Genomic DNA, 23,512 nt, shown 5'->3' on the forward strand with positions numbered 1-23,512 from the left:
ACATAAAACATTGTTAATGATTTTTTCTTCACTGAAACCCATCTTTTGAAAAATTAACAACAAGATATTTTGAATCCTATCTCAATTTCCCTAGGTGTGGCAGAAAATCGGCTCTTCTAGAAATGAAAGGTTTTGCAACAAAACAACACAATTTTAAATTGAATTTATTTTTATTGTTATGATTCTAGATAACGATAATATATATCACTTTTACCCAATAGGACCCCGTTGTAGAGATGAGGTATTCTTGGGGATCAACCCTTGTACTTATATAAGTAGCAGTCAGCAATTTTGCACATTAGTACTAATCCTCGTACTTAATTCTGTCTTGGTAACGTGGAATGAATACCTCATGAGATGTTATTATAAACATGCAAAAAATTAATTATCTTCAGAACAGGAGAGTTCGTGCTAGGAGATGGCCATATTTTCTACTCTTGCGTTCCAGTGTCTAGCCAATGAAAACAGGATTATATTTTCTTATATCTTCTTTGTTTTGTAGCACTATTTATTGAGCGCACTTCGAATTGTCAATGTCGTAATTTTACCAAAGCAAACAGGCTTAAAGTACCAGTAAACGCTGCTACCTGTGCTAATACCAAGTTTCCTTTTAATAACTACATTTTTAAGAAATAGTAGAAATATAACTAGGATGAAAAAAATGATCAAAACTTTATAAATATTTTCCAAAGCGAGCTTTTCAAAATAATTAGTGATCTACTGAAAATGGAATAACTTATCTTTTGAAGTTATCTGTAAGTTCGGGTCGCTTTCGACTAGTACAATCAAGTCCCTTGAATATCAATTCCGTTATGCCTTTTCGTTTCTCAAGACTAGAAAGCACTATAATGGAATTTCGGCGTCATGTAACATTTCAGGGATCTCTTAATCATTGATCTTTAATTTATTTCCATTACAGTTCAGAGAATATTCTGATTGAAATTGACCTAACGTGAAATCCTATTAACAATTATTGCATTTTCATTATCATTCATGGAGTGATCTCTCGAAAAGATTTCAAAAAAATAATTATCAATTACACGAGTCAACAATTTTTTTTTGCGCATAGGTTTTACTTAATATAATCTGATTATATAAGCAAATACATAAAAAAAGATGTGATTAGAATTAAAAATTTTTTTCTGTTTAAGAACTTACAGTGATTTGACAATGTTTGATTTTTGCGCCAAATCAATGTCAGTTTTCGCGCGCTATTGGTGTAGAAAGAGAAGTAAGAGGTCGTATGAGGAGTGCTTCTTGCATCGGTCATTGTGTACCTCAGTTGGTGTTTAAATATTTCAGAGAACCAACTTCTTTCATATCATTTTTCACTGTATCAATCTATGCAAATTGGCTACAAGTAGTTATAAACGAGATGATTTTTGTTATACTTACGGTCAATTGATAAAAGTGAGAGAGAAAAAGTTTGATTTAAGTACAAATTCAAAGATTTCCGAGCTTACTTCAATCTACCAGTTGAAAATTAAGACAAAAAATGGGCTCCACAGGTATCATGAAACTCTTGCAGATACAATCTTGACAGTAAGTTTATTTTTTATTTATTTTTATCTTATAATAACATGAACTAAGTTTACGTTATGTTACATTTTATTGTTTTATTGGCACCGAGGTGAGAAAAGAGCAATAAAATTTGCAGTGCCGAGAATTTGGAGGAAACCCAGTAATCATTACCTGATTTTTATTTTTGTATTGACAATCTACTCAGAGGTAGAATTTCAAAGAATACAACTTATACCGACCTACCATCCACATCTGCTCCAATACCACATACAGAAGACAATCCTGCACCTGCTTCGCCATTGTTGTAAAAACAACTACTCTCTCAAGGCAATTCGGAATCTGTATCACTACATTCTGAATTCGTTTTTGAATTTGAACCAAAAATACCACATCTAATCAACTCCCAAGATCTCAATGACTTAATAAGAGACTTAAATCTTCCAAAAAGTAAAGCCGAGTTAGTAGAATCGCGGTTAAAATAATGGAATTTAATTAAATCTGATATTCGAATATCCCGTCAAAGAAAACGTCATGAAAAATTTTCTTGTTTCTTCAGTAAGGAGATGTTTCTGTTTCTGACATGACATGAAAGGACTACTTAAAGAAATCAGTATTCTATGTCATACATCTGAATGGAGTCTTTTTATTTACAGTTCTACTAAAAGTTTGAAAGCTGTTCTACTACATAATGGGAACAAATTTCCATCGATTCCATTAGCACATTCCGTACATCTCAAAGAAATTACGACAGTAGTAAAATACTGCAATTAAATATATGGAATGCAAGTGGGAAGTTATTGGTGATTTCAAGATGGTGTATTTGACAGGAATGCAAGGTGGTTATACTAAACACTCCTGTTATTTATGCCTGTGGGATAATAGAAATGATACCGCTCACTATTGATAAAAACATTGGCCTGCACGTACTGAGCACGAAGTAGGAAAATACTAGGTTAAACGGGAAGCAATTGTCGATCTCAAAACTATATTAATGCCACCATTGCATATTAAATTGGGTCTTATTAAACAATAATTTGTAAAGGCTCTTAATCATGAGTTTAAAGCTTTCAAATATTTGAAAAGTTTTTTCCAAAGCTCTCAGATGCGAAAATTAAAGCTGGAATCTTTGTTGGCCCTCAAATAAAAAACATTATGAACTGTGATATTTTTGTAGACTAACTCTGCAATAAAGAGAAAAAAGCCTGGATCAGTTTTAAGGCAGTAGTTCATGGTTTTCTTGGAAACCATAGAGCTGAAAAGTACGAAGAGCTGATCACTGACATGATCACGAGTTTTTCTATTATGGGATGTCTCTAAAAATGCATATGTTAAATTTTCATCTAGATAAATTTAAGCATAATATGGGGAACTTATTCGGAAGAACAAGTGGAATATTTCCAACAAGACATAGTGGAAATTGAGAGAATTTACCAAGGCCAGTATACTGAAAGCATGATGTTAATAAGAGAAACTTCCACCGAACATGACAGAAAAAATTCATTTTTAAATTTCTTAACTCCATTTTAAAACTGTTGATTTTTTATATGTTTTAATAAATTTCTTTGTGGATTTTCTATGTACTTTCATTGATTTTATACTGATAAAACAATATCAGAAGTATTTTTTGTTCTAATTCTTATTTCTAGGTATAAAAGCAATAAAAATAAATAACATATAATCGGTGACCAATAACCCGATGTAATCTGTCATATACCAAAGTCAAAGTTACCGTACATCGTAAATATTCCAGAAGACACCTAATTCATTTAGAAATATATTTATTTTAAATAAACGTACGAAAATGTCCCTAAAAGAATATAAACAACTTTCCGACGACCACTAGAAAATATGACATGCTCCATACAGTTTCCCATTATAGAAAATTTTAAATTGCAAATTATTTAACACGGAAACGAACGAACGGCATACGCAAGTGAAATAAAAAATTTGAGAAATTTGATTAGGGCCCGACGGCTGTGTTTTTATTCTGCACACAGGTTGATGATTACCCAAGCGAACATTTCCATGGCATAATTATTTTTTCCGCAGAGCTAATTCAAGAGAGTTATAGAATTTTCTGTTGAAACATAATAATTTATATATTGAATAATAAAATATAATAATAGCACTAAAATTTGGAAAGTTGCAAAAGGATAAAAATGACGATAACGACGAGAAGAACCTAACTGCCACTGAAATTGTAAAAAGAGCCACACAAATCAGTGGAAATTTATTGCCAGCTATGTCAAAGAAACGATATGAACATGCATATAGACAATCGGACATCGACTTCTTTCTTCTACTGCCTTGCACCTACAGTGCGTTGGCGATTATCTTATGGTCAGACATCTGATGTTTTATATTGCGTAGCCTAACATTTGTTTTCGGCCTACACCTCTCTTTCTTTCGATATTTCCTTGTATGATTAAATGGGGTATTGTATATCTTTCTCCTCTAAGAACGTGACCCAAGTATCCAACCTTTCGCACCTTGATCAAGCTACACAACTCTCTCTCAGCCCCGCTCTTCTTAGTACATCCTCGTTCCTCACTATGCCTGTCCATGGAATACGCATCATTCTTCGAAGGGTCCACATTTCGAAGGCTTCTATTTTATTGATGGACGATATCTTTAATGACCATGTTTCCATGCCGCCCAGTAAAAATGAAAACATATAATATTTGACCATTCTATACCGAAGGTCAAAGAAGAGATTACGGTTACACAACATCGGTTTAAATTTAATGAATGCCTGTCTTGCGTGTTCAATGCGGCATTTAATTTCCTGCTGAGGGTCCCATTTCCCATTTATAGTTATCCCTAGATATTCAAACGTCTTCACTTACTCGATAGGCATGTTATATATATGCATTTGGGCAATTAAAATTGCATTTCTACTTATTACCATGCATTTGGTTTTTGTTGCATTTATTTTTAAGCCATATAAATTCCCAATATTATTTCTTTTATCCAGTAATAATTGCATCTCGAGTACGTTGTCTGTGAGTATTGCCGTATCGTTCGAATAGCGAATATTATTCAGCGGGTATCCATTAATTTTAACGCCATAATTGGAGCCCTCAAGAGCCTTAGCAAAGACATTCTCTACATAAAGGTTGAACAGCATAGGAGACAAAATACACCCCTGGCGTACCCCTCTTAAAACTTTGATGTCTTCTGTGTTGATTGTCTGATTCAGTCTAACCCGTGCTTTCTGGTTCCAGTAGAGGTTTTCAATAATTCTTATATGTTTGCTGTCGATGTTGGCACTCTGCAGCGTTTTTATCATTGTGTCATACTTGACGCTATCAAACGGACTAACAAAATGGAATCCTTTTCTAAGAATGTGAGCTCTTTACCAAATACAAAAACAGTATCTTGTAGACCATATATATTACGCCCCATGAATCACTAGTAGCAATCACTGATGAATTCTATTTGTTAATGACATGACGTGCAAATTTAATTCTTTTAACTAAAATTCATATTTTGAGCCCGCCTTTATTTTTGGAATTTGTTGATGTACGCGGAAAGGTGATCTTTACAATGTTGAACCAGAACGTAAAAGACGTGAACTCAGCATTTAATCGTCGATGTTCATTTTACTAAAACTAATTTTTTTATTATTAACAATATTATATCATTTCTTAAAGATTCTAACTATAAAAAGAAAATGTACAAAGCAATTTGTAGGCATCAATAAATTTGGTAATTGTTTCAAGATATCGCTGAAGTCTACCTAACCCAGAAATTCATACAGGGCATTCGTACAGAAAAATATCAACAACAATTGTCGCCAACAAAACTGGTGATTTTCTAGCTCTGAAACGCCATGGTGGACGACAATACAGCTTTTTCTGCTAAAGGTTATGTAAACGATTTGATTATCAAAAACATAGAAATCTCAAAACATATTACAGAAGCTGTAGGATACTCTCATGTATCTTCTTCAAGCCAAGCCTGCCATTATGGGAAAAATAATTGTCAGTCTGATATCAACTGAAGAACATGAAATGGTCAACAACCGACTGCAGGCACTAATTATAATCAAAAGTAAGTAGTAACTTTACCATGAACATGATTAAAATAATATTTTTGAAATTTGTGGATATACGCGGAAAGGTGAACTTGGTGATATCAAAGACGTGAACTCAGCATTAATCGTTGATGTTCCTTTTTTCCTAAAACTAAAAACCTACACAATTTGTTATTATTAACAATTTTTATATGATTTCTTAAACGCATTAAATTCCAAGTTTTATATCAACTGAGGAACATAAAATGGTCAAAAACCGACTGCAGGCACTAATTATATTCAAAATTGAAGTAACTTTACAATAAACATAATTTAAGAAATAAATTCCAACTACGTTTTTCTGTGATTGTCTCGCTAAGGCCTCGTGGCTCAATTCTAAAAATTCGTGTGGAGTCTTACATTTTCATCACTTGTTATACATTATACCAAATTTAAACATTACAAGAAACAAATATTGTACACGACTGTGAAGACAATTATATTTCAGTGGTCTGGACCGAAATTGTGTATACAGTGTGTATAATTAATATTATAAGAAGAAAAGTACTTAGGGTAAGACGTTATTAGCAGAGTGCAGAGTAATAAAATCCCAGCAAATGGTTTCAATCCCTCCTCACGTTACTACATGTCTTGATGAATATTTAGGTAACTTTGACACATCATAAAGTTTCTAGGTTCTCTGTGTTTTGTCGATCTTGAAACACAGTATTACTGCTTGGGGACTGTCCATAAATTACGTAACGCCTTGACAGACAGACATACTAAGATCAACTTGTTACGGTAGTGTTACGGATAGACAGAAGGGATTTTTTTAAAAATGTAACGTAACATTTTTTAAATTTGAATTCAACGATCCTAAAATCCTAAAAATTACCGAATTGGGACAATTCGTCGTAACCATTGCCATGCTGCATTGACATTAAACCAGAACATCCAGGATTCACTAGCATGCCTTATGACTATTTTTACCCAAGCGTGCAAAAATATTTGTTGGCAAGAACTTGCAGCTCGTGTGGCTACAAAAAAATTTCAAAATTCATAAGCAAAGTATACATGGCTCATCTGTGTCGTTATCAGAAAGAGTCAAGCCATTTCAAGTTATTGCAAGACGAGGTAAAGAAATATTAATAAAGAAAAACGCAGAATCAGAGAACAAGTCGAGTGGGTGGATACGTTGATATAGAGAATCTGAATATAATCAATTGTTATGAACTGAGAAACTGAGAAAAATTCATAATCTTGTCGGAAAATCCTTTTATCGAGGATACGAAATGATTTTTGTAATTGTACTTAAGATACGCCCAAAATTTATTTTTAATAAGACAAAAAATGTATCAGAACAAATATATTTTCAACAGTCATATAATATGACATTAGATAATTTAGCTTGCAATATTTGAGTTAAATAAACATTTATAAGTAAAGCATCGTTTTTAAATAGCTTTTATGGTCTATATCGTTTTCTTTTTCGAGAGGTTGTTACGTTATACTAGACCGACAGACAGAGTAGAGTACCATTGTTACGGTAACGTTACAGACAGTCAGACAGGCCATGAAATTTTGAAATTTCAGCGTTACGTAATTTATGAACAGTTCCTCAGTACAATGTACTGGCCACAATTGGCACGTATATTCCTTATTACCTTTTATTTTCAAGTCTCTATCGTTATGAGTAAGCTTGCTTTACTTTCCAGCATTTTTTCCCTGTCAAATTTGTTTATATTGGCCATACTGTACCTTAATATGTTAATATGTCTAAATTTATATTATCTTCTTCTTCTTCTTCTTGTAGTAGGACGAGGTCCTGTCAGGTCTGTCATCTGCCCTCTTGTGACGCCGATGTCCAGCTATCGTACCAGCGTTTTGGGGGCCTACCGATTGGGCGTCTTGTGTCTGGTTTCTGTGTTTTGGCCCATTTGGCAATCCGTTCTGGAGCCATTCGTTCTACATGGTCTCTCCATTGTCGGCGTCTTGCTCTTACCCATCTAACGACATCTTGTACTCCCAGTTCTCTTAAGGTATCTGTGTTGTGTATTCTATCGTGGAGTGTGGTACCCTTTATTGTTCGTAATATCTTCATCTCTGCTGTTCTCATTTTTCTCTTTGTTTGTGTTGTGTCTGCCCTTGTTTCTGCGGCATAGGTTAGTATGGGTCTGATACAGGTCTTGTAGATTCGCGTCTTACTTTTTATGCTCATATATTTATTTCTCCATTTAATGTCCCGTAAATATCCCGATATTCTAGTTGCTTTCTTGATCTGCTTATCTACCTCGTCCGTTATGTTTCTACGCCCAAGTAGTTGAAATTCATTACTTGCTCTATAATGCGCTCATTTACTACCAACTTGCATCTTATTGGGTCTTTGGATATTACCATGCTTTGTGTTTTCTCGCATGAGATTTGCATGTTAAGTCTCTGTGCCGTCAGGTTAAATTTATGAAGGAGGCGTTGTAGATCGTCTTCATTTTCAGCTATAAGTATAGCGTCATCTGCGTAGCAAAGGATTCTCAGGCGACGGTTATTCATTTCGAATCCTGCATTAACTTCGTTTACGCTCTCAATTATTTGGTCCATTATTACGTTGAAAAGGCATGGGCTGAGGCTATCTCCCTGTCTTATGCCGGATGAGACTTTGAGTTCTCTTGTTAGCCCACAGTCTGTTTTTATTCTTGTTTTGGTGTTGATGTTAAGTTGCCTTACTAGATTTGTATAATGCTTCTTGACGCCTTTTTGGTTTAGTCGGTGGATTACATCGTTGAGTTTTACTCTATCGAATGCTTGCTTTAGATCTACGAAACATGTGTACATGGGTTTATTGTATTCTATGGATTTCTCTATCAACTGGTGTAATATAAATATTGCGTCTATAGTGGATCTGTTTGGGCGGAAGCCTTGTTGTTCTTCTGAGATGCCTACCTTAGCAGTTATCTTATTTGCAAGTATATTGGTAAATAACTTTAACACACTACTAAGTAGCGTTATGCCTCTGTAATTCTTCGGATCTGATTTTAAACCTTTCTTGTATATAGGTATCGTTATACTAGTTCTCCATTCTTCGGGTATTACTCCAGTTCTTTCTATTTTATTGTACAGTTTTATTAATTCTTTTTCGATTTCTGGGCCCCCGTTCTTCAGTAGTTCATTTGGGATATTGTCTGTACCTGGTGATTTTCTATTCTTTAGTTTCTTTATGGTTGTTTGTACTTCTTCTAATGTGATGGTTAAATTTATATTATGAATTCCTTTATTCAAATATATTAATACTAACTAATCACAACATAAAAAAGTTTTGCCGTATAGCTATTGTTAATTACGATTTTTGAAAGATATTCTGAGTAACATTTAAAATTTTAACAGATGTGCTAATAGAAACGAGTCGGAGCTCGTATACCTTTTTAAGTCATCAAATATTTATTTATAAACAGAGCCTCTGGAGTACTGTAAAACGATATTTTTGTTTAATTATACCTAATTAAAGTAAATTTCAGATATTTTGTTAAATCTCAACAATCTGGAATATAAATAATGGAATAACCGTAAGGCAACTAGTCATGTTCAGGAATAATAATTAACACGTTGATAGTAGAAATTAAAATGACTTTTTCGCGTGCACATAATTGTATTTTTTTAGTACTAGAGCGGCCGCGCTGTCGCATTTTATTTTATAAACACACCTTTAATGATAATTCGATATTGGTCAAAATTGTTGGTTTGCATGAAACTAATAAATATTTCTCAAGTTCTTTGTTGTAATAGTCGTGCGAATGCAAATCTTGATAAAGGAAAATTCAACTGTATTTTTTCTGCATATGCTCATAATTATTGCTGTTAAAAAGATGCAGCTTGCTTATTTAAAATCGAGTAGAGCCTCGCAACGATTGCTTGGAAGAAAGTTTAGGTACGCACGGGCGATTATCAACAGTGTGGTTCAGCCCACAGCCTGCCTAATTTTGGTTGCCCTTGCCGTGCCATTTTTCAATATTTCATTTTCTCCCGTGTCGTACACTATACTTTTTCTATGGATGCATCTTTCAATGTATTAACAGTTTACAATTTTGGAAAGTAATGCCAGGTAGATCTTTTCGCTTCAATACATTTTCGGTGATTGAAATATCAGCCGAGAGGGATGTTAAAGGAGAAATGTACCGAGCTATCACAGCATTATTGTATTCAGTTTCTAATGACTGGTAATGAGTAAATGGAAGAGAAAGATCAGGTTAGTCTTGGTCTTGCATATGTGGTATTGTACTTGCAGGGTCCAATATTCGTCTTTCACTTTTTACTTTTTGTTTGCATTATAGCCATAACTACATGATTTATTTTAATCGATCTTAATTGTTGCTATAAACTTGAAAATGATAAAATTTTTTAATACAAAAGCTTACTATAAGCCTGTAGCTTATAGTCTCCGGCTAGATTCTTCTATAGAAAATCGTATTCGGCTTCAGTTGTATATTATATCTAATTGGTACTTAAATGAGGTGACTAATTAATATTAAATTGGACTTCACCAGCATTCTACTTAAACGAAATTTTTTTTTTCATTTTATAAAAATAAAACTATCCCCGAACAAAATTCTCCAAATTAATAGAAATTGCTTGGATCATATTAATAACGTACGTACCAATAGTTTGGGCACAAAATATTTAACCATATATTTTTGTGACAAGTATATGAAACTTTAATATAAATTTAATATAAACGTGCTCCTTAACTAGGCATGATTTTCTGCGAACATCTCTCATTAGGCCTTGGACGACTTGAACATTTATTTCGCGTATTTTTCTACGCCGTAATTGTAAGATAAAAGTGCCCAAAAATCTTGCAATTGGACAGGTCTGAGGTAAATTAGGGGGGTTACTTTTTTTGGTACAAAAGGTATGTTATTTTGATGTAGTCAACTTTAAAGTGTCCTTGAGAGAACGTGATGCCGATATACCTTCCAAAATATAGAACTTTCCGCCTTACTCAACCCATGTAGCATGTTGCTTTTTCTTTATATTCTACATTATTAGGGTGTTTCCTTTGATTTTCAAATTGGTGAGTGTGAACTTTGTTTATCCTCCACAACAATGAATCTCCCCTTCGCAAAATGTATCCACCTTAGTTGACAGTATCTTGGTATCTACTAATTGGGGTATATATAGGACACTCTCGTCTTTTTGGGTACTTTTGACCATTTCTTGTTAATGCCCGCTATACGTAATCGTCTTAAAATATTCACGCGCAAATTTTGTTACGAAAATTCAGTTCCTCGACCAGTCTTTTTGCTCTTCTCGGAGTTTCATTATCGAAAGTATTTATTGATTCACATTTTCTTTTAAATGGTCTTCAATACTTGTATTTAAACTTTGTGACCGTACTATCAATTACTTTCACAATAATTTATTTTCAATTTAAAGTTGGAAATTATGCGGTGTTGTTAGTTACACGTAATAAATGACATCAACTTGTCTTTATAGAGTGAATGCAACGCGTTAATTAATGAAGTTTATTTGCGTTTTGGTTGTAACGGTTTATTAGATTAATGACACCTTCACGTAATCAAAATTTGTTATTTTTATTATTTTTTTTAATAAGCAGTCCCGTGGTATACACGTATCCTATAAATATTGAGACAAAGTTTGAGAATGTTGCAAAAGATGTTTATTGGTTCCAAATATTCCTAGATTTTGTTGGATATTCGCAGCACACTGACGATTCTTGCAACAATATCAATTTTCGAATCCACAAGAGTTTAGAACGCTGCATTTTTCGGTGTACCCAAAGAAAAGAACCGAAACCAGTATCACAATCACCAATCACAATTAATCAGTAACCAAACACTTGATTGAAATGTTCTATGTGGGTATCTTTGCCGATACATTTTAGCCATTTCTCACTTTATTTCTACTAACTCATAAATCTGCTTTTACCATGCTACTGTGAATAAAGAAACTCATCGTCAGATGAAGAAGTGTCGGATTACAGGCAAATCTAAATCATTTTGATGTCCATCTGCACATCTTGTACATTGAGAAAAGCGAGATTGCATAGTTAGCGGACTGAGAGTGAAGTAATCAATAAAGAACTCCGACGAATGATTCCATGAATGATAATTGCCAGTGCTAGACTAGTGTTTGCATATCGTCTAATGTACGAGTACATACATTAAATCAGTTGTACTAAAGACCTCTGTTAGGTTAAATCGGTGTCACTAAGATTGTATTGTAAGGAAATCGAATGGTATTGTTTACTTTCAGGGAAGGTTATAAGCATGAGTATCATGGACAGAACACCAAACCAACGTATCCGTAGTACAAGAAATTGGTCCACGTACAATGCTGATAACCAGAATAAATCGCATGTATCTGCAGTACCTCGGACATATAGCTAGAAGAACAGGAACAATGAAACGGTTAATCATAGAAGGAAAAGTAGAAGGCAAACGCCCAAGAGGCAGATATCAAACTAAGTGGGTAGACCAAACAAAATTCTTAATACATATGAGACTGCATCATGACGAAAAGATTGAACAGGATAGGCAAGCATAGAAACATCTGTTTAATCAAATATAAATGGTGTCACTTCATCTTTTGAAAAATAGAAGGAGGATTATCCTTACTATGTCGATATGTTGCGGCCATCCAATGATGTAAGAAATGTTTTTGAAAAATCGGATAGTGCATAGCTAGAGCGTAAGCGATTAGTTAAAGAAATATAGCACCCATTCTAAAAGTAATTGGAAATATTAGTACGTGTAAAAAAATAAAATGAATGTTAAGTTATTTTATAACAAGTTTGCTAAGAGTTAGACTATTTATTTCTAGATTAATCGGCAGCTTTACGAATTTGTGATTCAGAAAATAAACGTGAACGTTGCGAGTTCGGTTGATGGTATGAAGGTAAATCTTTTTTGTTTTATTTCGCAGCATATGAAGTTTATCCAGTTAAAATAAACAAAAATAATTCATAAGCCAAAATTTGCATAGAGCTGAAAATTGGCAGATACGTTGAATATATAATTACGAGGAAATATTGAAAAATTCTTAGTCTACTATAGAACCAAACAAAATTTCAATGTCAAAATATTTTATTACTCAACATATTCTCCTCTTAATTGGATACTTTTATTAAAGCGAACCTGCAACTTCTCTAGACCTTTAAAAAAAAAATACTTCTTCTTGCTCTGCATACCAGACCTCCACAGCTTTTATTACCTCCTCGTTGGAAGAAAATTTACGACCTTTCAAACTTTTTTTCAGTTAAGGAAAGAGATGATAGTTGATGATGATAGGAGCCAAATCTGGTGAATAAGGGGTGTTCTAGTAGTTCAAACCATAAATCACGAATTTTTTACATGGCAACATGAGATTTGTGTGTAGGGGCGTTGTCCTGCAAAAACAAAACACTTTTGGATAGCTTTCCGCGTCTTTTGTCTTCAATTGTTTCCCGTAGTGTGGTCAGGAATGTCAAATAGTGATCTCCAGTTATTGTTTTACCCTTAACCAAAAAATCAATCATGATTACTCCATGGCAATCTCAAAAAACTTAAGCAAGAACTTATTCAGCTGATTTTTGTACAGTGTCGCCATTCCATCGATTGTTGCTTTTTTTCTGGATTGTAGAAATGTACCCAAATCTCATCCATAGTAACAATTCGGTTTAAGAAGTCTACATCGTTTTCAAATCGAGCACAGATCGAACACGATGCTTGCACGCTTATAGTCAACATTCAAACATTTGGGGATCCATTTTGCAGCAATTTTTCTCATGTCCAATTTAAATATTGATATTTTACCTCTTTGAAAATTGTCAAAGTTGTATCGCAACCAGTTATTACATGTAAAAATTAAATATGAGCTTGACATTTCAGATATGCAGTGAGACTTTGTGATAAATATATTGTTGACTGTAGTTGAGCATTCCCAGGTTTCAGAATTTTATCAATTGGAGTCCGTACAGTCAAACATATCAACAAATCAACATCCTCGTCAACAACGACAGATCTATTTTAACTTTTCCAGTGTTCTATTGCTGTTTCAATTATAACGACATCAGCATCGTTATCAGCTTTTTTTATTGGAATACCAGCAGCTGTATATTCTACACATAACATTAAAATGAAGCAACTTTTGTCAAACATATTTTCACGATAATTCTTCCCGATTTCGAGAAAAACGAAAAAAAAAACTTAATTTTGTACTATTGACCTTGAATAAAATTTTTTGCAGGAGTAGGATCGATGGGGATTTTTTACATTTGTCTGTCAAAATAGACAAATGTTTATTCGGACTTGTCTAGTAGAATTTTCTGTAGGACGAAAAATAAAACCAGATTAAGGGATGTGGTTTCCACTCATATCTCCGCGCCATATATAAATAAACTTAGCTCTTATCGCCGCTTCGCTATACGATAAATCTGGGAAAATAATATAAATATGTTATATGTTCAAGGATTGAATTGATGGTTCCATCCCGTTCAGTTCGAAAAATCCTAGAATATTTTTCGGGTAGAACAATCTTTTGAATAGAAATCTATCATTGATATTTACATTTTATTATCATCTAGATTTATATGCATATTTATAACTTTGATTTCTTGATTCAAGTTGTTATTCTATTCATATTATTACGTACCCGTTGTACTGTTAAATTGGTCGTTAATTCAACGTTAATTAATTATTCATGTACTCCGTTTACATAAATTAAACAAAACTAATTTATAGCACCATTCCAAGTTTCGTGGACATAAATTCTAGCTCGTTATTTGTCCATGTTAGTTTGTCTCTGGGTCAGTTTTATTAGTTTGAATAAACATCACCAACAACTTTAATACATATTTACCATTCGCAACGAATTTACCATGAAATCCTCAAACCAGGATTCCATTCACAACAACATAAACGTATCACGAAGAATTTTAACGGGTAAAGTACTCAAAGTTATGCTACTAGAGTAACCTGTATCTGGTGTACCAAATCGTGCATCTTCTTCGAAAGCAGCAATTAATATCAAAAATGATCAAACTATAAGTTCAATATTTTGATGGCTAAATACTTGGTAAAAAACTATATTGTCTAATCGAATGACTTACTTCGGCTGCGTCTCCACTACCAATTTGTAAGTTCGACTATAATATACAGTTTTCCGTCCTTAGTACATAAATATTTCTCAATGATACCACCAAAATCCATTAACAAAAAGTAACTTAAGAGCAGTACCAACTTTCCCATAAGGTAACTTCTTGATAGTTCTTTGCGAGCAACCGAAGTTACACGTTCTCAGCTGACTCAATTTCGTGTCTAGGTATCTCATACGTTGATACGTTGTTCAAGCTCCATGTTTCACGACAGACGCGGCTATAGTAGCAGACAGAGAAGCCGCAACGGATTTAAACTTGTCACTGGTTATGACAGCGCATGAGAGTATGAAAGATGTGAGATGAATATCTTGACTAATTTATTTATCATGTGCAAAATCAAAATTTGGAAGAAGTAATGGATCTTTGAGTAGTTTTAAATGAACATTTGAATATTAGAAACTTCTTACCAATTTCGAACAAAAGAACAAAAGCCATTACGAATTGATGATTCTAAGCGCTGTTTGAGGCTGTTCAGACAAAATAATTTGGATATGTAAGTATTGAAGGAACCTGGATACACTATTACACACCTGAATCAAAACAGCAGTGTACTGTTTCCGACGAAACCCGTCCGAAACTAGCAAGATACAACAAAATGGCTGACAGGGTTATAGCCTCTATATCAGGGGTCGGCAACCTTTTTTGGCCGCGGGTCAAAATCAACCAAAATGCGAGTATTAAATATACATTTGGGCCATAGATATTTTCGTATACGAACAGCATTTTAATAAATAATAAAATATAATTTATTAGGAAAATAATTACAAATATAGTTAAATAACTTTATTTATAAACTGTCTCTTCGATATCAATGGCTCACCTGATGTTGAACTCGTGACGTAAATTTAGTCAACTCTGGTTTGTAGTTAGTCGTTTTAAGTCGAACACAAACATCTGAATTTTCAATAGTTAACCAGTTCTTGTTTTTACTTAAAATAAATTTCAATTGTGAAAATATTTGCTCACATTTATAATTGGACCCGAATGTGGACAAAATGGCAAAGCCAATTTTTTGAATGATGAGAACCTCGTAGGAAGTGGTGCTCAACATGTTGATATCATGAGAAAATGATTATCTTCTGTATTTTCCCAATCGTTCCGCAATTTCTTGAATTTATCCGTCCATACTGTTGAACTTTTAGAATCAATCATACTGCAAATTTATAATATTTTCTACCATTTCATCGGGCTTTATTATAAAAGTAAACATTCCTCCATGTTTCTTAAGACTTTGAAACCGACTTTCGTATTCACTTATAATGACCGAAATCCAACTATCGAAAATATTTAGATTGTTCCCTTTTTAACAAGGAAAAAAATGAAATTGATTAGGTTTTATGTCAGTTTCAAATAATATCAATTTTGAAGTAAAACTCTTCCATTCCTCAAACATTTTCAAAATTGTGCGGTTACTTCCTTGGAGGCGTACGTTGAAATCATTATAATGGTTCATTATGTCTGTTACGAACAAAAAAGTCTTAAAAACCATTGTTTATCCCAAAAAATCGACGCCATGATCTTTCCTGCAGATGAAACGGTCTTTGCCTTCTCTGGAGCCAGTTCTCCTTTTTCAGTCTATTGGTTTGATTTTTCTTATGTTTCGGGAGTGAAGTGATGGACCCACGTTTCATCCATGGTTATGAAAAAGCGCAAAAATTCGGCTTTATTTTTGGAGTCGTCACTTCATTTGGTCACCACTGCCTGCTCTACCACCAAATATTTTACTGTTGATAACGAAGGAGCAGTCTCACCCAGAGTAGAATCTAGTTCAGCTCTTATATTGGTTGGGCTGAGGCCTTTCAAATAAATGTATCAAATGAACATAACCAATTTTTCCATGTTTACAAATTCACTGAAAATATTCACTATTAATGGCTAACAAACAAATAATAAACAACGTGGCGTCTTTAAACTTGAAACATATTCTGCGTAGATTGAATACTTTCTAATATAATGGTATTTTTCGAGCAACTACCGCCATTTTTAGTTCAGGCCAGGTACTTCTGGGAACAACCTGGTATTTCCAGAAGAGTTGACTAGTGACCTTACTGTTATGTAACTCATAAAGAATGATTTTATTAAAGACTGTATGTTGAAAGTTGCCGATGTTTCATTTTCATCTCAAAAGTCAATAATTCAAAATATTTCGCTCCCAAGAAACACTGTTGCTTCAAGAATAAATGATTTATCTTAAAATTTTGTTCTACAAATGAAAGAGGAAATGAAGGAATTTACAAACTTTTCACTGGCTGTTGACGAGAGCACTGATACTGTTGATACAGCTTAACTTGCTGTTTTTATATGAGGCATTAACAGTAACTTTGAAATAACTGAAGAACTACTAAAGTGCGTTCCATTGACAGGTACTACAACAGTAAATGATATTTATTCTGCAAATGAGTATTTGATAGCAGAATATGAACTCGACTAGAATATACGAAGCAGCACAACTACGGATAGCGCTCCTGCCATGGCTGGTAAACAGAAAACACCAGGGAATTTTGTGGGATTTCAGGAATCATTGGCATCCAAACATATAAAAACGGACCTTGTCATGCAACCTTTAATTAAAATTGTAAATTTTATAAGAAGCAGAAGACTAAATCATCGATCATCAGGCAATTTTAACTAGATTTGGACGATCTTCGTTGGCTCAGTCGAGGAGTAGTTTGAGATTTTTTGCATTAAGTCACCCTATTCAAGCTTTCATAAAAAAGGCAAATTAATTGATTTTGACAATGACAGGTGGATTGATTGTACCTTTTTGATAGATATGAATAAACACTTGATTAATCTGAATACAAAGTTACAGGGTCACTCAAATGTATTCATATATTCAAGCCTTTGAAATAAAGTAGAGACTGTGGGAAAATCAAGTAGAAAATCAAACTTTGGACCATTTCCCTCATTCAAAATCATTTGGCACAGTGAACCAAACAGATTCAACAATCGTTTTGAAGACTTTTACAAAATTAATGAAATGGAATTCCCAATTGGACACAATCCATTGAAGCTTCACAGGCACTAGTTCATTTGCAAATGGAGTTGATAGATCTTCAAACGGGCAGTATTTTGAAAGGAAAATTTAATGAGATTAACGCTCTTACATTTTATACACATTATTTCAGGGGTTTGGATAATTACCCGGTATTAAAAAAGCATGCAACACGCATTTTCTGCATAAATAAGAACAAACATCGCACAAGACATCTCCAATCAATTCTTAAAATATGATACCTGACATCAATGAGCTTGTCAAAAACAAGCGAAGTCAGGTATCTGGATCCTCGAGCTCAACATGATTACCTACCATCTTTTATAACTTTGATATAATTTTTAACAGCTGTATAGTATATACTTATATAATTTAATAAATAAAATGTTATAATTCAGTTCATTTCTTTTATTTTCAATCTGGCCCACCTACGAAATCAAAATTTAATACATGGCCCTCAGCAAAATTGAGTTTGATACCTCTATACTAGACTGAAGAAATGTTTTTTATTGGCAAAAGTAGAAGGGAAAAATTAATTATTTATCAATATCATCATATTGTCGGACGAGGATTCTGGTTCGTATTGCTATTATACATAAATTTTTCATTCTTTTTTGCCTTCTGTTAATCGTTCTATTTCATCTTGAATATAATTTTCCTTTGTTACTTCCAATCTCCTTTATCTAGTCTATCTTCTATCTGCTTACATCACACATTTCTTGTCTAAATTTTAGAAATGTGTTAATATCAATGATTACTGGTTTTTATTTTGTTATTTGACTTATCTGTTCATTAATATAAAAACACAAAATTCGAAAAATATGAGTTTTGTTATTTTATATATTCAGTAACATTATTACTTCTTTCTGATCGAATATCAAACTTTGCTGGGTTTAGTTTTTCTTTTAAAAACTTTGTGCGACTGAAGTAATCGAAATGATTATGAGTACGAACATCATTTTATCCAGAATGTATTTTAATTGTCGTGTGTAAGTGTCAATCACGCACAAATACCTAGAATAATTAACGCTGTTAATCTGTAATCGGTTCCCATTTCCTAATTCACTTTATCTGTTTATAACTCTCGTTAATATACTTCGTGTTAGTTATGATACGGAATTGCGCGGAATAGCTACTTAAATAGAAACAAACTTAAAAATTATATCAAAGGAAAAATTGATGGGATACAAATATAGTATGTTTTTAGAAAGTAATGATACAAAATTACAGAAATAATCATTTTTTTTTGTTACATCCATTTTTTAATGTCGAAATAATACTTTCAAGCTATTTGAATTAGCTACGTCATTTAGTTCATTCATGTTTGTCACTTGTAAAAATATATTAATTCTCTTTCAAAGTTTTACCCAAACCGCAACGAACACAATTTGATTTTTACAATAGCTCTTATTTCGAACGAAATTTGTTTGGATTAAACGGAAAAGGACTGAAAAGACGGAAATGTATTGTATGTCAATCGCTCCCCCTTGGCTTTAGAAACTTTGCCGCAAATTATTTAGACCCATGATAAAAGGAAGAATAAAGAAATAAGAAATGTCAAACTCGCTCTATTTCCGGCTGTATAATAACAGCGAAATGTTATAGAATTTTTACGCGTATCTGGGTCTTAACATTTTAACTTCAAAGGGATTACATATTTTCAATACATATCTTTACTTTCCTTTACTTCATTGTGAACACGGAATTTTAGGCATTTAAACACATCAAATCCCTCGCAAACCTAAAACGCTTACTTGAAATGTATTCTTTGTTAATAATATTCTTTTTTGTTTTAAAAGGCTCACTTCTGTCTTAAGAATTATTCCTACGCCAAAATAAATATTTTGGTATATATGGAGAAAAGGAAAGAACTAACAATGGAGTGAAGTTGATAAATAGTGATAATAGTAACTAATATATTTTATCAACATAAGGATTCACAGCATCTAATCATAAGTTAAGGGAGAAGGAAGCTACTGGAAATTTCAAAAAATGTATCAAAAAAGAAATGGAAATAATGCTAATAAAGTTCAGATAAAAGTGTATAATGGAAGATATGTGAAGTAAACTTGAGATATACGAGGATATATTGAAAAATTTCAATGTCAAAATAACCTGCAACATCTCTAGACTTTAAAAAAAATGTTTCTTCTTGCTCTGCAAACCAGAGCTCCACAGCTTTTATTACCTCCTCGTTGTAAGAAAATTTACGATCCTTTTAAACTTTTTTTCAATTGAGGAGAGAGATGATAGTCGGACGGAGACAAATCTGGTAAATAAGGGGGGTGTTCTAGTAATTCAAACCCTAAATCACGAATTTTTGGCGTGCGTAGCAACATGAGATTTGTGTGCAAACAAAACAACTTTGGATAGCTTTCCGCGTCTTTTCTCTTAAATTTTTTTCCTGTAGAGTGGTCAGTAATGTCGAATAGAAATCTCCAGTTACTGTTCTGCCCTTATCCAAAAAATCAATCATGATTACTCCATGGCGATCCCAAAAAACTGAAGCAAAAACTTTTATAGCAGATTTTTGGACACGAAACTTCTTGGTCTTAGAGAACCAGAGTGTCGCCATTCCATCGATTATTGCTTTTTTTCTGGATCGTAGAAATGTACCCAAGTCTCATCCAAAGTAAAATTTCGGTTTAAGAAGTCTACATCGTTTTCACATCTAACGCGATGCTTCTACCCTTGCACGCTTTTGGTCAACATTCAAACATTTGGGTATCCATTTTGCAGCAATTTTTCTCATGTCCAAATTGACGTGAACTATATAATGAAACTGGCCTTCCCAATCGCTCATCATCTTCAATGGAAAATTTAGCTCTTTTGAAGTTAGCAGTCCAATTTTTCATGGTCGCTTACGAAGAACATTGATCACCAAGGGTATTAAGCATGTCTTCGTAAATCTGCTTACCTCTTAACCCTTTTAAATACAAGTATGTGATGATTGCTCGATACTCCAATATCGGTGGACATCTTTTCTCTTTTAATTTATTGCTTTACTCTGGTTTACTTTTTTAACGTCAAACTTTACACTGACACTTCGAATAAGTTATTGTTCGTTGCTATGGTAACGCAATATTTTGTTTATGCATGGAACTGGTCTAGGCTAACTAGATATCAATACATTAGCAGAATTGTGGCAATAACATAGTAACGAGATGGTGGAGAAAAGATTTACTAAAACAAACCTAAAGACTAAAGGAACAAAAATAACAAAAATAAAGATAATATCAACGAAATAAGGTGACAATACTAAGAAACTTGGAATTCAAAGAAAGAATTTTGAGGATTGAGGAGATGGTAACCGTAGGGAAAAAGGAATATAGAATTATTTTGGCAAAATGATATAAGAAGGCAGTAAAGGAAATCAGAAACTTGATCCAAAGTTCTAAAAATACTAAGAAAGGGGAAAATAAACAATATAAAACAAATAAAAAATAATTATGGTGTTGGATTGAGTCAAGATCAAGAAATTATAGAACGGCGGAGGGAATTTTTGACGAAAGTACTTGAAATGTAGAAGAAAAGGAACTTCTGGAAATTCAAGATGAAAGATATCTAGAACCAGAAGGCGATGTAAACGATCAACTTTTACAATGAGAAGAATTTGAACAAGTCATATAGAAGCTAAAAAGAGGTAAAGCAGCAGGCTATAACAATATTACACCAGAAATGTTACAAAATTTGGGAGAAAGGGGTCTAAAAATACTAGCAAAATTGCTACAGCGCATATGAATCGAAGGAAAAATTTATTAGTCTGTTTTACTACTTTTTAAAAAAGATAACAAAACATACTGCAATAATTATAGCGGCAAAACAATAAGCGTGAAACTGAAAGTCCACGGGAGTATGTTAGAGAACAGACTAAGAAAAATTATAGACATAAGACGAATTGCAAATCGGCTTTAGAAAAGGAAGACTTATCACTAATCAATCGGTTTTATAGACATCCAAACAGCACTTCACTGATAAAGAAATCAAATATGAAATAGTTTACAATAAATATGAGTTGGCGTCAAATTGAGGAACAATATCAAATGTTTAAAAAGATTTTGCACCAAGTGAAGAAAAATGATAACCAAACCGAAGGTTTCACGACAAAGATTAAAAAAAGTGAAAATAAAAGTGAAACAGATACAAGTGGGATAAAGAATTATGGAAATGTAATTTATGAATGTGTTTTTGCCGACGATTTATTATTGTTCCCTAAAAATAAAGATTAATTGAGGCATAATTTATTAACATGGAAACAGATTAATTTTTAATATTTAAACTTAGTAAGAACCAAAGTTAAGTTCAATTAACTGATATAATTGAAAAATATCAAGATTTGTATTCGACATAATTTAGCCTAACGTGTGATCTTACCTTAAAATCTATATATCCATTTTTATCCATGTCGAAAGTTCTGAAAACGTGGTCGCAGAATTCTTCTGCGTTACCTGATGGGAAGAACATCTTATACATGTCTACGAATTTGGCTGGTGTAAGGCGGCCATTAGGACAGTCTTGCTGTAACAAAAAAATTTATATCGTTCTATGTGAGCGAACACTTTACTTCATTTAAGAGGATGCGTAATTTTTCCATGGTAGACTTGGTACCCACTGACATTATTTTGTTTCTCAACCTAACAATTGTACTTGGAGAATAGTTATTGCCATTTAAAGAAGGTGTGATAGCACATGTTCATGCTTATTTTGCATATAAGAAAACTTATATTTTTAAGGGTTGAAACATTTATGTATTCATTTGAAAGGTCACAAGATCAGGGAATGAAGCTAATTCTATTTATTTATTATAATTACTTGATAATTGATAATGACGCCGAATTGTGTTCAGACCATAATATACGAGGTTTAATCAAAAAGGCGGTGAATTATTTTATAAATAAGTTTCTGATAGTTTTCTGAAAAAATTTACTACAGTGATATATATTTTTCACACCACTGAAAAGTAGAGATTTCAATGAACAAAAAGTGCACCTACTTTAAAAAAAGCCGATAATTTCACTTAAGCATTTTTTATTCAAAATTGGCGTTCTTTTTCGATATTAAATAAGACAGAAAATTTTTTGAACTTTTCATTATATACAAATTTGCTATTTAACTTTTTTCCACTGAACTTTAGTTTTTCTACAAATTGATATAAATCATTTTTACCCTTAAAACCTCACCCTTTACCATTTCTCGACCTCAGATTGCCAATGAATTATTTTTTCTTCAGTTTTTTCTATATTTTTTTCCTTTCCCAATAGATTACATCCTGCTACTATATTTTTTTTTGGTTTTAAAAATGATCGGCTAATAAAACATTAATAATGAATTACATTGTTTTATGAGTTTTTCATGTTTAAAACCATACTCTTTGAAAACACGCCGTCTTTAAACACTTCCGTTCATAATTAGGGTACTGTTCAGAATCATATCTAATATTAACAATAAATTGGCTTCATAAAATACACTTTTTCTCGAATAACATAATAATTGACTTTTCAGTTCTTTGTCAACTTTCTGTCGTTTCAGTGTATTATCTATAGCACAATACCATAATGTGGAATTTTAGTTTATTCTTCAATCGGTTAAATAATAACATTTCCAACTGATGTTCTCGACAACATATTTGAAATAACCTTTTGACATCGGAAACTTACATCTTAATTTACGTACATTTTTTTTGACTATTTGACACTGTATCGTCTACTTCAAATGATGATGTAAAGATTACTATCACTCTAGAAGAATTTGCATAGTTAATAATAATAAAAAGAATACACCAAAATTAACTACAAAAATCGTAAACTGGAAGGCATATTCCGAAACAGCTACCATC

General features: G+C 32.9%; 2 protein-coding genes across 4 annotated transcripts in view; both read right to left on the reverse strand.

Annotated features, from left to right (window-relative positions):
• LOC130891699 (neurocalcin homolog) overlaps window positions 1-23,512 on the reverse strand; it is a 240,146-nt gene that overhangs the window by 99,788 nt on the left and 116,846 nt on the right. The window lies entirely within an intron of this gene.
• LOC130891700 (neuronal calcium sensor 2) overlaps window positions 1-23,512 on the reverse strand; it is a 163,650-nt gene that overhangs the window by 23,345 nt on the left and 116,793 nt on the right. For all 3 annotated transcript variants that reach the window (XM_057796589.1, XM_057796591.1, XM_057796590.1), the window contains one exon: window positions 22,051-22,194. In XM_057796589.1, coding sequence (XP_057652572.1) covers window positions 22,051-22,194 — 144 coding nt within the window. The remainder of the gene's footprint in view (window positions 1-22,050; window positions 22,195-23,512) is intronic.

The sequence above is a fragment of the Diorhabda carinulata genome, chromosome 3 (assembly GCF_026250575.1).
Source record: "Diorhabda carinulata isolate Delta chromosome 3, icDioCari1.1, whole genome shotgun sequence".
Taxonomy (NCBI): Eukaryota; Metazoa; Arthropoda; class Insecta; order Coleoptera; family Chrysomelidae; genus Diorhabda; species Diorhabda carinulata.